General features: G+C 42.6%; 1 protein-coding gene across 3 annotated transcripts in view; it reads left to right on the top strand.

Moving 5' to 3' along the window:
- Positions 1-14,271, top strand: part of Unc79 (unc-79 homolog, NALCN channel complex subunit) — a 176,913-nt gene that overhangs the window by 8,765 nt on the left and 153,877 nt on the right. For all 3 annotated transcript variants that reach the window (XM_027419181.2, XM_027419180.2, XM_035445739.1), the window contains exons 2-4: positions 953-1,045; positions 11,579-11,634; positions 12,301-12,430. In XM_027419181.2, coding sequence (XP_027274982.1) covers positions 953-1,045; positions 11,579-11,634; positions 12,301-12,430 — 279 coding nt within the window. The remainder of the gene's footprint in view (positions 1-952; positions 1,046-11,578; positions 11,635-12,300; positions 12,431-14,271) is intronic.

Genomic DNA, 14,271 nt, shown 5'->3' with positions numbered 1-14,271 from the left:
GAAGATATCTGCTTGCTTTGCACTTGGACATTTGCTGGTGTAGGATAAAAATCACAGTTATTCACAGATTCAAAAAAGTGCTTTGTTGCAAGCAACACAGGTCGATGTAAGGAGGGTTGACTGTGGAAAACTGCAAGTGATTTCTCATGGCAATGAAGACGCTGATGGGTTATATGGGAAGGGTTTGAATACAGCTGTGTAGTCACCTAAAACCGTTTAAAAACTGATCATTTTCATAATATGTGATGGAGTATTTGTATGTATAACTAAACAAGAGGTTACACACGATATGAAGCTTGTTTGCCTACCTCTCCAAGTTAATATGTTCTAGTTGGGTTTACAAATCTTCTAAATCTTCTACTTTCTTATGAGGTTATCTGCTAACATGTTTATTTGGGCCCACAGAAGGTTCTATTTTCTTCCTTTTCTTTATAGAGGTGAATATCTTGGGAATAGAGACTACACCTAAGTTCTACTCCGACAAAGCCATTATTTTCTGGTTTTGTACCTTCTTCTGCTCTAGATGTTTTTATAGTGGCACACGATGGTAGCATTTGCATGCAAGGAGCAGTTCTGTGGTTTTCTTTCTGTGAATTTCTATTGCATTTGGGGATGGGGAGTGGCTTAGTTTGTAGAGTGTTTCCCTCACAAGCACAAAGCCTGGGTTTGATCACCAGCATTCCATAACCTGGGTGTAGAAGTACATGCCTGTACCCTAGCACTGAGAGGTCGAGGCAGGAGGATCAGGAATTCACAGTCATCCTGACTACATAGAAAGTTTAAGGCTATCCTGGGGTACATGAGACAACCATCTTAAAAAAGTCAGTAGCCGCCCCCCCCCAGCTCAGTTGGAGCTTTCTCTTGAAGCTCTTTCATGGTTTTGTGTAAGGTAGCAAGCATGTGCTCATATCTAGAAATTAATTTGTATCTAATCAGAAAATTTTGGTTTCAGTGGGTTCCTCCAGGAGAGAAAGCGTCCCAGCCCATGTGAACCTCTCTGCATCCGCCATGCTAATGATTGCAATGCAGTACACATCTAATCCAGGTAAGCAGAAACCCAACAGCTCGAGCAGCAACAAAGCTGTCCCCAGGTGACATCTAACGACAAGACAGACCCTTTCACACGAGAAATTCTCTAGGCAGAAGAGACAAGTGATGTGTTAAAAACAGACTTCTGAGTTAAAGTAAGTGTAGGAGTAGTGATTTGGTTTGCTAGGGAACATTTTAGAATGTTTGAGGATGAAGTTTTAGATGCCTGGAAATTGATGACTATATAGAAAAAGTTTAATTAAAAATATAAAGCCAGGTGGTGGCATTGCATGCCTTTAATCCCAGCCCTTGAAAGGCAGAGGCAGGCAGGTCTCAGTGAGTTGGAGGCCAGCCTGGTCTACAGAGTGAGATCCAGGACAGCCAGGGCTACACAGTGATAGACTAGCCTGGGTTGTAGAGTTGTAGAGTGAGATCTTGTCTACACACACACACACACACACACACACACACACACACACACACACACACACAGTGTATTACATGTATTGACTGATATGCATACATGCATAAGTATTGTATATATTTACTGCACTGCATTAACTGCTATTGGTAACTAAGTTGACAATTTGGGTAAATTTGCTTTGCTAATGCCACAGAAATATCTCTGAACATAAATCTTTTTACCAAGTTTCAGGTTTCTCAAAGGACAAATTGATGAAAAGGGATGCATGACTTAAAGGGTTAGAAACATTTTAGTATTCTTTTAATTGTGTGAGAACAAACAGTTGCTTCGTGCTGACTTATCATTTAGTATTATCTTAAGAGTTGTATTTGAGTTGAGTCGCTGAAGAATGACTGCCCACTTTTGCTTTTGTGCCTTAGAGCGCTTGTGGTGTTGGATGGGCTTGCCCATGATGTACTCAGGTTGTGTTTGTCAGGGTAACTGCTGATTTCTTTCGAGGAACTAACCTAAAAGGCATCTCACTGTTGAAGTGATGTGTTAAGATATGAACTCTGTTTTTTATTTTCATGGAATGTTTGCTTGGGAAATGAGACAATTTTATGATATTATTTTTACTCTAAGTAGCATAATAATTGAGTTTTTATTTGAAAAAATGTATTTAAGAAATAAACATAATATTTCGTAAATTCTTTGAGAATTTCATAGTGCATTTTGTTCATATTTGGTCATACATGTTAGTTGTAGAGTCATCCCGTGTGTGTAGTTTTGTTGTTGTCTTGTTATTTAAGACCGGTCCTTGCTGTAGGGCCCAGGCTGACCCCCTGGGTAAGTCAGTTCTCTGTCTTCAGCCTCCCATGTCCCTGGAATCCAGGCAGGTGCCTGCCTTTCTTCTCTAGTTTAGTTCTCTTGGTTTAGTAAAAAGGCTCAAGGCAACAAAGACTTGTTTCTTAAAGTTCTGGGAGGCAGGGAGCCTAAGACCACTGTCCTAGAAGATTCCCTGTCTGGTGAAGGCTAGGGATGGCTATGCTTGTGCTGTCTCCTCTCTCAAACGAAGCAGGAATGGGTTCTCTGGAGCTTCCGTTACAAAGACACTGGTCATATTTGTGAGGCTGCTGTCCTAGGACCTTAATGCCTCCTAAAGACCCTGCCTGTTAAAGTTATCATTCTGGGATCTAACATGGATCTTTGGGAATATAAATAATTGATTTATCAGCTTTCTACCCTAGCTCCCAAATTTCATGTCCTTTTTTTCCCCACCTGAAATATACTAATTCCATCTTGACAACCCTAAAAGTATTAATTCATTCCATTATCAACTCAAACCTCTGAGGTCCAACAGATCATAGAAATACCATCCACATCCGAAACTGTCAAGCTTGAGGCATGGCTTACCCCAGAATGAAGTGCACATTGGCTGTGAACGGATGAAAGCAAATATGTTACATGCTTCCAAAAACTAACTGTGAGGGCTGCAGCTCACTGGTGGAATGTTTGGTTAGCATAGGGGCAGCTGAGGGTTAAGTCCCTAAACAAAAGCAAACAGACAAACAAAATACAGTGGTGGGCCAGCCAGATAATAGACATCCAACCCCAAAGGGAGAAGGGGTGAGTCTGAAACTCAACACCAAACCTTAGCCTTGCACATAGTCTTCTTTGATTTGGTGCCCTGCTTTCTTGAGACCCACAGTGGTGTCAGTCCTATCTCCTCTGTTGCTTTGTGGGGTAAGGGTTTGGCCCTGAGGCTTCCAATGGTACTGACACCATAGCTTTAGGCAGCCTGACCCCCATCAGTCTGGTGGGAATTACCTTAGCAGGGTCTATGGTAACTGCCCCTGTATCTACCTCAACTCTGCCCCCACCGTCTGGGGTCTGGTGCCCATGGCTTTTCAGCGTATCCTTTGAACTCTAAGTGGAGCTACCCATGAACCCACAGCTTTCTTGTATGTGATGTATGCTAGCCTGGTGCCCCAAGAGCTTCATTTTGGCAGCTAAAGTATAAGGCAGAATGTAGGAACTAGGTATAGCCTACAGTGTGAGGTCCCCAACTTGCTGGTGGCCCTTTAAAGCCATGCCCCCTGTTGTCTAGACCTCTGATGGAGGAGCAGTTGTGATGAGTTCTAAGTTGTCTTTGGGGGTCTTAGACCACAATGTGAGGGTTGACCATGTGTTTCCTGGCTCCCTGGTCTCCCCTCCCAGGCCTTCTCATCCTTTCAATGCAGACAGTCTGAGGAGTTTCCAAACCTTCAATTGATTTCTTCTTTGATGAACAATTCGGATTAAAGTCATTTCTTTCTACTGGAATTTCACTATAAATACTCAGAAAACAATAACAGAAACAGGAATAAAAACACAAAGCAGGTTTTAGCACTTCTCTAAGGATTTCCTCAGCCAGTTTCAACTCTCACAAACTCCACTTTCTGTAGTACTCCAAGACATGAACATAATGTGACCAAGTTCTCTGTCACTTTATGACAAGGGTGGCCTTTCCTCCAGTTTGCAAACGCTTGTTCCCTGTTTCTGTCTGACACCTCGTCAGAATTGCCTCTACTGTCCAGTTTTTTTTTAAACCAACATTGAGTTCTGCATACTTCCAGAAGGGTGGGGCTTTCCCTGCTCGTCTCTTCCCAAGCTCACACAGTCTTCTTTAAAGGTCTGTTCATAGTAACTGTGCTTTTTCTAGAATGTACCTCGAAATTCCTTACAATTACCCAATGCCAAAGTGGCTTCCACATTTTTAGGCATTTGTTCCAGTAGCACCCCACATCTCAGTACCAGTTCTCTGCTCCAGCCTGTTTGGAGTTGTATTAGCTACTTGTCTCATTGCTGAGGCAGAGTATCCAACAGAAACAAGCCTAGGTAGGAAAGGGTTATTTTGATGTGTAGTTTAAGGGGGTGTTGAGGTGGCAGGAATGGGAGGCAGCTGCCAGGTTGCACCCTCAGTCAGGAAACAGAGAGAGAGGGGAATGCTGGAGTTCCTATTGCTTTCTGCTTTTTATTCAGCGTAAGTGTCCATTCCACAAAATGTTGCCTCTCAGGGTCTTCCCTTCTCACCTGAACGTCTCTGGCAGCATCCTCAGAGACACAGCAATGTGTCTCCTAGGTAGTTCTAATTTTCACACTCACTTGTTAGTCAAGATTAGCCGTGACAAATGCTGCAACACGAGTGGCTTGAACATAATAAACTTTTATTTCTTATGGTTTCAGAGTCTAGGAAATCCAAGTTCAAGGTTGTCGATAAATTTGCTACTCTGGTAGGGGCCCATTTCCTGGCTCATAGATGAATTTATTTGTCCTGTCCTTGCACAGCAGAAAGACAAGGAGATTTTCTTTTGAAGCCTTTAAAAAATAAAGGCACTGGGGGGAGGGGCATAGAGAGATAGCTCAGGAGTTAAGAGTGCATATTGTTCTTACAAAGGACCTGAGTTCAATTCCCAGCACCCATGTTGGGTACCACACAACTATCTATAACTCCAGCTCCAGGATATCTATCTAGTACCCTCTTCTGGCCTCTATAAGTACTGCACTCATAGGTACAACCTCCCCAAACACATTATTAAATAATGATAATACAACCAGTAGTAACACTAAAATATTAAAGAAAAGGGCACTAACCCCACTCATGGGTCCTCTGCCTTCATGACCTAAGCACATCCTAAAGCCCCACCTCCCAGTGATGTCACTCTGGGGGCTTAGACTTTAACATGTGGATTTTGAGAGGTATATTCTGTCTACAACATCCTCAAGTACAATACCTCTGTGATTATTATGTGGATTTAGTTGAAAAGTTCTCTTAGAGAAAGCTATAATCTCATATCTCACTGTTTACCTTAAAAGACCATCAAAATACAACTTATTTATTATATTTTATGTCCTGAGAGGATTCTTCGTCTAGACACTAGTGAATTAAGGAGTTGGTGCTGATGTCAGGCAGCACTAGGCTAGAGTGAACATTTTGAGGCTAGTTATTTGTGGATCTGTTCCTGGACGGGGGTCTGGAGCTTCATCCCATGGTCTGAGTGGTGGTGTGGGAAGCAAGTCTTTATTCAGTGGCCTATTAGTGAAGAAGAGGGGAGATGGTGCTCACACACAGCTTCTTAACCCCAGGAGAGTGGGGTTCCAGATGCAGGACAAGAATGATGATGGATGGAAATGGGGTCACAAAAGGAGGGATATTCTTATCTCTCTGGTACAAGGCAGAACTTCCAGAACCTTCATTGGCACTGCTTTTCTCATGGTCTGGTGGTTCCAGTCACAGGGGCTGGTAGATGTCTTTAGTTTTGATGTGAGGAAAAAGAGACTAGGCAAGTCCAGGCCAACTTAAAAAACCATGTATTATATTTCTTGACACAAGTTCCTTCACTGATCAACATGTCCATGTGTAGAATCTTAACTAAAGATCAGGGCAGGAGAGGGAATAGACAACATGAAGGTGGATGCCACGCCTCTTCGCCTCTACCGGTCACTCAGTAGTCATCGACAGGCCCAAGGGAAGAGTCAGTGGTTTAGCCAAACTGGCCTTCAAGATTCTGAAACACATATAATCCACATGAAGATGTGTCATCTCCAGGAAAACAAACAAACAAACAAACAAACAAACAAACAAACAAACAAACGGTGAGAAGCATGTCTCTCAGCTTTATAGTCTCTGAATGAGAGATGTTTAACGAAGGCACAGGGGACAGAAGTTACTGGGTCTACTTCATTTTCCCCTCAGTATCATCACTGGAGAGATTTGTGATGACACAACTGTGATTTGACCCAGACAAACTGTCTAACACCTGAGCTGGCTCTGGGGGCTTTTGAGGGCATGTCAAAGGACTGAGTTTTCCTGAGCTCATTTGCAAACGACCGCTCAGTGTCCACTCAGTGTAAACCTGAACAAGCTCTTCTGCCTCGAGGCCAAGTTTCTCACCCATAAAATGGGACAATTCTTCTGGCTATTCATAAAACATTGTTAAGATTAACAAGTTAAAAATCTGTGTGCACGTATTTGTTTGGTCTTGGTGTTCCAACTGGCACATTATTAAGTGCTGGGTAAATAATGTGAATTGTTACAATTTGGCATTTTCATCTTGGACTTGAATTGGTGGAAAACTATCGTGATCATACAAAATCATCTCTGTTATTTTCAGATCTGTTTACGGGGTAATGTTTATAGTCAACTAACTATTCTATGTTGGGGAGTACATTTCTGACTCAGAGCTAATAACATGGGAAACAGTTAAGATGTGAGGTAGCACCCACAAGGGTCACTTTGGGATCAAATGTTTGCTGGTATGTTCAAACTTCCAATGCTTTGACACAATGATGTTTTGCTATCCACAAAGCTCGACCAAGTTTATGGAGAACTGTTGCAATCAGTTCACAAAACAAACCAAACAACCCACTCCCAAACCAGTCTTGTAATGTTTAAAGTAAGCTTTATCATTCTACTGCTGAAATTTTGGTGGAGTGGAGCAAGGGCGGAGAAACGATTGACTGTTTGGTTTTTGTAGCTGATTATGTATCATGGGTAGATGTCAGGGGCTGGAGAGATGGTTCAGTGGTTAAGAGCACACACTGACCTTCCATAGGACTCAAGTTCAGTGTTCATTTCCCAGCACCCACATCAAAGGGTTCACGGTTGCCGATAACTCCAGCTCCAAGGGGGATCTGATGCCTCTGGTCTCCACTGGCGCACACACACACACACACACACACACACACACACACACACACACACACACACGTAGGCATAATTAAAAATAAAATACATCTGAAAGAAGAGAAGGGCACTTGCTTAAGCAGCTAGCCTTCACTGACTATCCCCTGTGGGCAGGGCTTTCTGCTAGGTATTGAGGAAACCACACAGAAATGTAAGGGGTGTTGCTTGTCATGGGACTGTGTTTGGGAAGAAGAGGCATATTTTCATTTATCATTACCAACGTGGGGTAGCCAGAGGTGGTGGCACACACCTGCAATCCCAACATTAGGAAAGCAGAGGATTATTGCACGTTTGAGGCCAGCCTGCTACGTAGTGAATTCCAGGTCAGCCAGGGGCCACCGAGTGAGCCATCTTTCACAAAACAGACAACAACAACAAACATAGAGTAATGTGTGCAAAGCACCAATTACATACTATAGGCTGTTACATCATTGGAGGAAGAGAGCTCTGAGAATTGAAATAATCAGGGACAGCTTCATGCTTCGTGAGCAGAGAAAATATGGACTAAGTTCTGCTCGATAGAATAAGTGGGGCATTTTGGAAGGGAAGCAGTTTGAAGAGACACTCTTCAGGACTGTTCACAGGGTGGTCAGTGGAATACACTGAACAGGCTTCATGCTATCCACCCTCCAGACGGTAGGCACTGTGTAAGACCAAGTGTCCTGGGACACTGGACCACTCAGTGTCCGCTTAAGGACAGAAGCTAGTCAACGATCATCCGGGAAACCCTGGCTAGCAGGGCAGGATGGATCTGCCTTCATCTTCTGAAGCTTATATGGTTGGAGGAGATGAAGAACAATGAATCAAACAATTAGAAGTAAAGTGTAAAGTTCCAGTTGCGACATGGCTTTTAAGTTTACCTTGTCATCACATTCTATAAAGGGAGATTTTAAATTTTATTATGGATGTAAGGAGACCTCCATGAGAAAGCAACCTTACTCTGAGGACTACAAAATGTAATGTTATGAGTTAGGGGAGAGGTTAGGGGTTCAGGCAGAGGGATATTATGTCTCAAGAGGTAGCCTGGCAAGCTGGTGAGATGGAAAGACTGGTGAAGCTGGGATTGTGGGTGTGGGCTGCCTGCCTGGTATGACATGAGACTGGAGAACTTGCAGGAGACTGTGGACTCTGTTCAGCAGGAAATCCTCTGTGTGTGTGTGTGTGTGTGTGTGTGTGTGTGTGTGTGTGTGTGTGTGTATTTATAGAGGCAGAGAGAGAGAGAGAGAGAGAGAGAGAGAGAGAATTGTTGCAGTACAGAATTGATTATTGGGTGTAGATTGTCTGATAGGAAATCACTGCATTTGTTGAGGCGTGTCAAAGGCAAGGGCAGTTGAGACTGAGAAGTACATGCCCACTGAGAGCTATTTAAGAAGCAATATGTACAGGACTTGATTTCTGGCTTGCACTGACTGAACACAGTGACAGTTAATGACAAAGGAAGCCCTATAGGAAATCGGGCTTTGAGGTGTGTTAGTTACTGTTCTCACTGCCATGACACAATACCTGATAAAAGCCACTCAGGGAAGGAAGGGATTGTTCTGGGTCATGGTTTGAGGGGATACAGTTCATCGTCATGAAACAGATGATCACATTACATTTACAATCAGTAACCAGAGAGAGATGAATGTTGGTACCCAGCTCATTTTCTTTTAGCCATGAAACGGTGCCTCCTTCATTTGGGATAAGTATTACCCCTTCCCTTGAACTTCTCTGGAAACGTCCTACAGACGTACTCAGAGGTGTGCCTCCCAAGTGGTTCAAAAATCGGTCAAGTTGACAGTGGAAAGGCATCATCTCAGGAGGGAGGGGTGAGATTTGTTTTGGACATGCTGTATTTCAGGTTGCCTTTGAGATATGGAGGAGGAAATGGTTGGTGTTGTACTTCTGACACTTAGAACAGAGCTCTGAACTGGTGCTAATGAACTCTGAGCCTCCACCTAAGTGTCCAGCGATCTTCACCAAACTGCATGCAGGTGGTTTCTATAGCTGCAGAGGGTTGGGTGGGAGATTGTTTAGGGGAGAATGTAGATTCAAGGATATATGAGTGCTATAACCAGGCCTCAGGAAATCTGAAAAAACAATAGGCCACTGAGGGAAGATGACTTTGTCCAGGAGGTGTGGAGGTTGTGTTTATGTAGCTAATTATGGACACTTTAAACTACAAGCATATTCATGGTTTGCTTAATGGGAAGTCCTAACTATAGCCCATGATATCAGGAGCTGAGGCAACATCCTGTTTCTCGGAGACTTCCCTCAAGTTTGCACAGTAGCCACTGCCACAGTGGAGGTTATATCCTCACAAAAATCACATCTGAAACAGGCTAGTCCAAGTCATTAGAGACTGTGTGTAGTGAGAGACACGTGTTTGAGGTCAGTGTGGGCTTACACAGTGAGTTCCAGGCCAGCTTACACAGTGTGAGAACCCTGTATCAAAACAGAAAGGAAAGGAGCAGAGAGTCCTAAAAGGTCAGAGGAAACACACACACACACACACACACACACACACACACACACACACACACACACACCTTGGAACCTCCCCAGCAGATTCTGCCATCAAAAATGCCCCATAGTCACTTCTAGCTCCAGTAAAGTCTGAGAAAGGCTGAGTATTGGCAGGTGTCTGGGAAGAAGGGCACTTTGGTCAGCCGTGGAACACCAACAGCGTTGTCTACCACAGGTGACAGAAAGAAAAGGGTCATATGGTGTCATGAAGCCACAAGGGGAGAGATTTTAAAAATAGAGGGAAGTGCCAAATGCTCCTGGAGTCAGGGAAAATTCAGATGAAACGTGTCCATGGGATCTGAATGACGACACAGAGGCCACCAATGCATAAACTTCAGTGTTAGGATGGAACTGGAGGGTAGTTTATGGAAAGAACCGAGCACTGATCTATCACGGATGGATGTTGTCCCTTGCAAGGGAACACAGGCAAACCTAAGAAGCTTGCTATTGTGCAGCTTTAACTGGTCGCCTGTAAAAGACCCCGTTGCAAAGACACCACACGCTTTGGTCACAGGAAATGAAGAAATCGGGTTGATACTGACAATGGCATTCCCTCTATGGTTAGCTTTTGTAGTATAGTACCAGAGGGTGCTATTGTAGGCTGCTGGGGTTAAAAATAACCAACGGCTTTAAACAGCTATGAACCCCGTGAACTACAATAACGAGCAGGATATGCCCATGGCGCAAATATTATGGAGGGAACCTGCTGTGTTTAGACTGAGTTTAAGGCCCAAGACACAGGAGGAAATGGATGCCTGGTACTGTAAAGCAGGCTAATAACAATAAATGGTTAGGGAACTCCCAGGACCCAGGCATGAATCTACTACTATCCTTTTGCTAAATGGACATAGGGTCATATTACCCTAAAAATTCACAGTTCTATACCTATAGATCAGAGCAGCTCTTAGACACCAGGTTTTTGGTGTGTGTGTGTGTGTGTGTGTGTGTGTGTGTGTGTGTGTGTGTGTGTGTGTGTGTATGTGTGTGTGTGTGTATAGTGGGTAATGTAGAGATTCACAACTGGTCAACGTGCAGAGAACAAGTGTCAGTGGAATGCTCAGCTACAAATGAGCATCTATATCCTCTTCCCTGCCTCCCAAGGCTCAGGGACCACCATGGAAGAGGCACAGGAAAGAGTGTAGGAGCCATGGGCCAGGGAGGACTGGCTTGAAACTGTGTTCTGGACATGACAGGACTACTGTATTCATCAACTCACAGAAGGTCAAGCCCATTGTGGTGGAGAGATGGCTCAGTAGGGGTGAATAGGATCAAAATACACTGTATAAAATTCTCAAAGGATAAATAAGAACATTTTACTTAAATGAAAAACCAAAATACAAACCTATAACTGGGACTCAGTCCCAGCCAGGGAAATCTGCTGGGGGCTCCTGAGGTATGCTCTTTCTTTACCATGAGAGAACAGGACTGTTGAACAAGTGGTAAAATTGCTGTTTCAGTCCAATTCAAGTGTTGTTGGTATTTTTTCAACCTTGGGCATGATAGGAAAGTCGTCGTCAGTTTCCTAACTGCAGCCTGGTGTTTGTGAGGTAATGTGTGTGGAGTGTCTGACAAAGAATGAGTTCTCTCAGAAATGGGAGTTTGTGACTTCATTTGGTGAGGATTTCCCCTCCCACGTAGTTCTTAGTTGCATCAGGCCAAGTCTATATTATATAAGTGTAAATTACTAGAGACTTATAGTATTTCTTTTGTTAGTTCAATTTGCAAAGTACTTCTGAATGGCTTTGAAAGAAAGCTTGCTAAAGCTAAGGGCTGATACAATTTCTAAAAGTGTGATAAATACTTTCTTATTTAATGATTAAAGTGAAAATGAATGCTGAAGTGATTTATTATTATATCTCCAAGGGTAATTTTCTGGTATTTACATTTCATTATAAATTATACTTTCTTCCTTACAGTGTATCATTGTCAATTATTGGAATGTCTCATGAAATATAAGCAAGAAGTCTGGAAAGTAAGTTTTGGATTAAGATTGATTCATATTCACTAACCTGATTTATATAAATTGTAACAATTACATATTATGACTTGTTTTGATCAAATTTATACCTGTCTTGTTATTTTGATGTGGTAAACCTGTACTTTATTTTTACTGGTAAAATTACCACTTAGAACAGAAATGAAACTTGGGTGTCTTGTCAGAATAGTTGAATGGGTCTAATTCATTGAATTAGGCAACTGTATTGCATGGCAAATGTGCTTTTAATTTGAAATTGCTTGAGAATTTTCCTTTTCTTTTTTTTTTTTAAATAGCAGCTATGAATTGTTAAGAAATGTGATTAGGGAAACATTTTTTTAACTCAATGTTTGGTATGTGGGCATACACTGTTGTAAAAAATCTCTTTTTGATTTGAATCTCATTAGAGGAATAATGGACAGTTCACTTTTGAACTCTCCTTGGGGGCATCATTTGCAGGACGTATAAACAGGCCCATGAATAAATGATGAAGCTGTTGTGCTAACATAATTTAATCTGTGAAGTACACCTGGGGATGGGATCCTGGGAAATGGCCCGCCTTAAACTCTCTGTTAGAGTTTCTTCTGCTTTGGTGCCATTGGGTGCTTGATCTTTATTTTTATTTGATGTTGCAGAGTCAGTATGTGTTCCTTCCTCTCACAGGACCTTTTGTATGTGATTGCATATGGGCCTTCACAGGTGAAACCCCCAGCGGTGCAGATGCTTTTCCACTACTGGCCCAACCTAAAGCCTCCTGGGGCAATAAGCGAGTACAGGGGGCTGCAGTACACAGGTAAGAAGACAAGAGCTCTGTGGTGGCCCGTGTTCATCTCACCCGTGCCTCCCGTGCCTCGCCCTGTGTTAAAAAGACCATGCTAGACTGTTAGACATGGTTAGACATGGTCATGAGTCCTTTCTGACACTGGATTTAAAAAGAAGGCAATTAGCCAGCAACAGTAGCCAGGCTATAGGGGAGGCCAAGGCAGGAAAATCGAGCCTGGGAATTTGGGGACCATTTGAGGCAACATAACAAGCTCCCATCTCTTAAGATAATCAGCAGTTGTGTGGTGGTGCAAGCATGTGGTAATCCCAGCCACTGGGAAGTGGAAGAAGGAAGATCAGAGGTTCAAAGTCAGTCTTGACTGCTTATCAGGTTTGAAACCATCATGAACTCCAGGAGAACACATTTCAAAACAAAACAAAACAAAACAAAAAATCAACCCAAAGGAAAACAAGAAAAAAAAAAGAAAAGAAAAAATCCACCTTATTCATACCAATTAAAATATTTATGACATCATAGCAGATTGCCTCGGTCCCTGTCTCAGTTGCTATTCAAAGGGCTGCATCTTGCTCACTGCTAAGATTAATTATGGCAAAACCACAAGTGACAGGAGCAAGGTTGCAGATTCGCTGTCATTTAGCGGAAGCCCCAGCTGTCTAATTCTGTTCTTGTAAGAAGCTTGGCCATATTTCCAGTGTTACCAGAAGAGTTCCATCACAACAATGAAACAGTAACTTTAAATGCAATGACACAGTCGGCCAAGGCAGCCCACTCTTATGACCTCAGCACCCTGCAGGCAGAAGTAAAAATCTCTGAAGTTCAAGGCCAGTCTGGGCCACATAGTGGGTGAATCCTTATTTAAAAAAAATAGTGACAGGTATCTACCAAGAAACTCATGAAAAAAGACAGAAAGACAGAAAGACTGATGGAGAGAAGGTTCTAGGTTGCGGCTTATATATCATAAAGTATGAGAAACATCCCAGTGACAAATGGAGTTTTTGATGTCCACACATACTTCCCCTCAACAGCATTACACATATGCTTTTCACTGTGGAAGGCGGATCCCAAGCGGTATATGTACTAGGATAACAAGTGGCAGCAATATTAATGCAGGGAAGGTGGACAGAGAGTTCTCTAAAGTCTCCTTATTGATATTTTGTATTGATAGTAGAGAGTGTTTCATTGTTGCTGGATGAATAATTTGAATGTAAAAAACCAGCAAATACTTGGCATGTCAATAAGTAAGAAGTGAAATGGCTGAAATATTTGACCCTTTTTAGTCAGGTCCCTACATAAGTGTCAAACCCCTCTGGTGCTTGAATGGGTGATGGATACCATCGAGATTTACTTATATGATAAACATTTGATGAGATGACTGTTCCAGGCACTGCTTTTTGTTTGTTTGTTTGTTTGTTTGTTTTGATATGGGAACCAACACAAAAGCAGACCTCATTAAATTGAATACAACCTAGATACAGAAATCCATTTTATTCAGCAAATATTCACGGGCTTTCTAGATGTGGAAATTCATTGTATTCAGCAAATATTTATGGGGTGTCTGTTGTTGGCCAGGCATTTTTCTGTGCACCAATGAGGAAAGCAAAGCAGGTTGTAGTCATTAGCATCTTGGAGCTTGCAAAATAGTTGTGGGGCAAATATTCAGAGACTGCTTTCTAGGGCTACTAGCGCTAACATAGAGCCAAGAGATCCGTGGGGATCAGGGTAGGGCTCCCAGCTTATCCTGGTCATAGACAAGTTTGGGAGAGAGGCATTTTTTGTTAAGGGAAGTTCTCCAGTGAGTTAAACTTTAGCTGACAACTGAGACAGTAACAAGTACATAACTAGACATGAGA

This window comes from Cricetulus griseus, chromosome 5 (genome assembly GCF_003668045.3).
Source record: "Cricetulus griseus strain 17A/GY chromosome 5, alternate assembly CriGri-PICRH-1.0, whole genome shotgun sequence".
Classification (NCBI taxonomy): domain Eukaryota; kingdom Metazoa; phylum Chordata; class Mammalia; order Rodentia; family Cricetidae; genus Cricetulus; species Cricetulus griseus.
The sequence above is the reverse complement of the archived record's forward strand: the minus strand, read 5'-3'. Positions and strand labels throughout refer to the sequence as shown.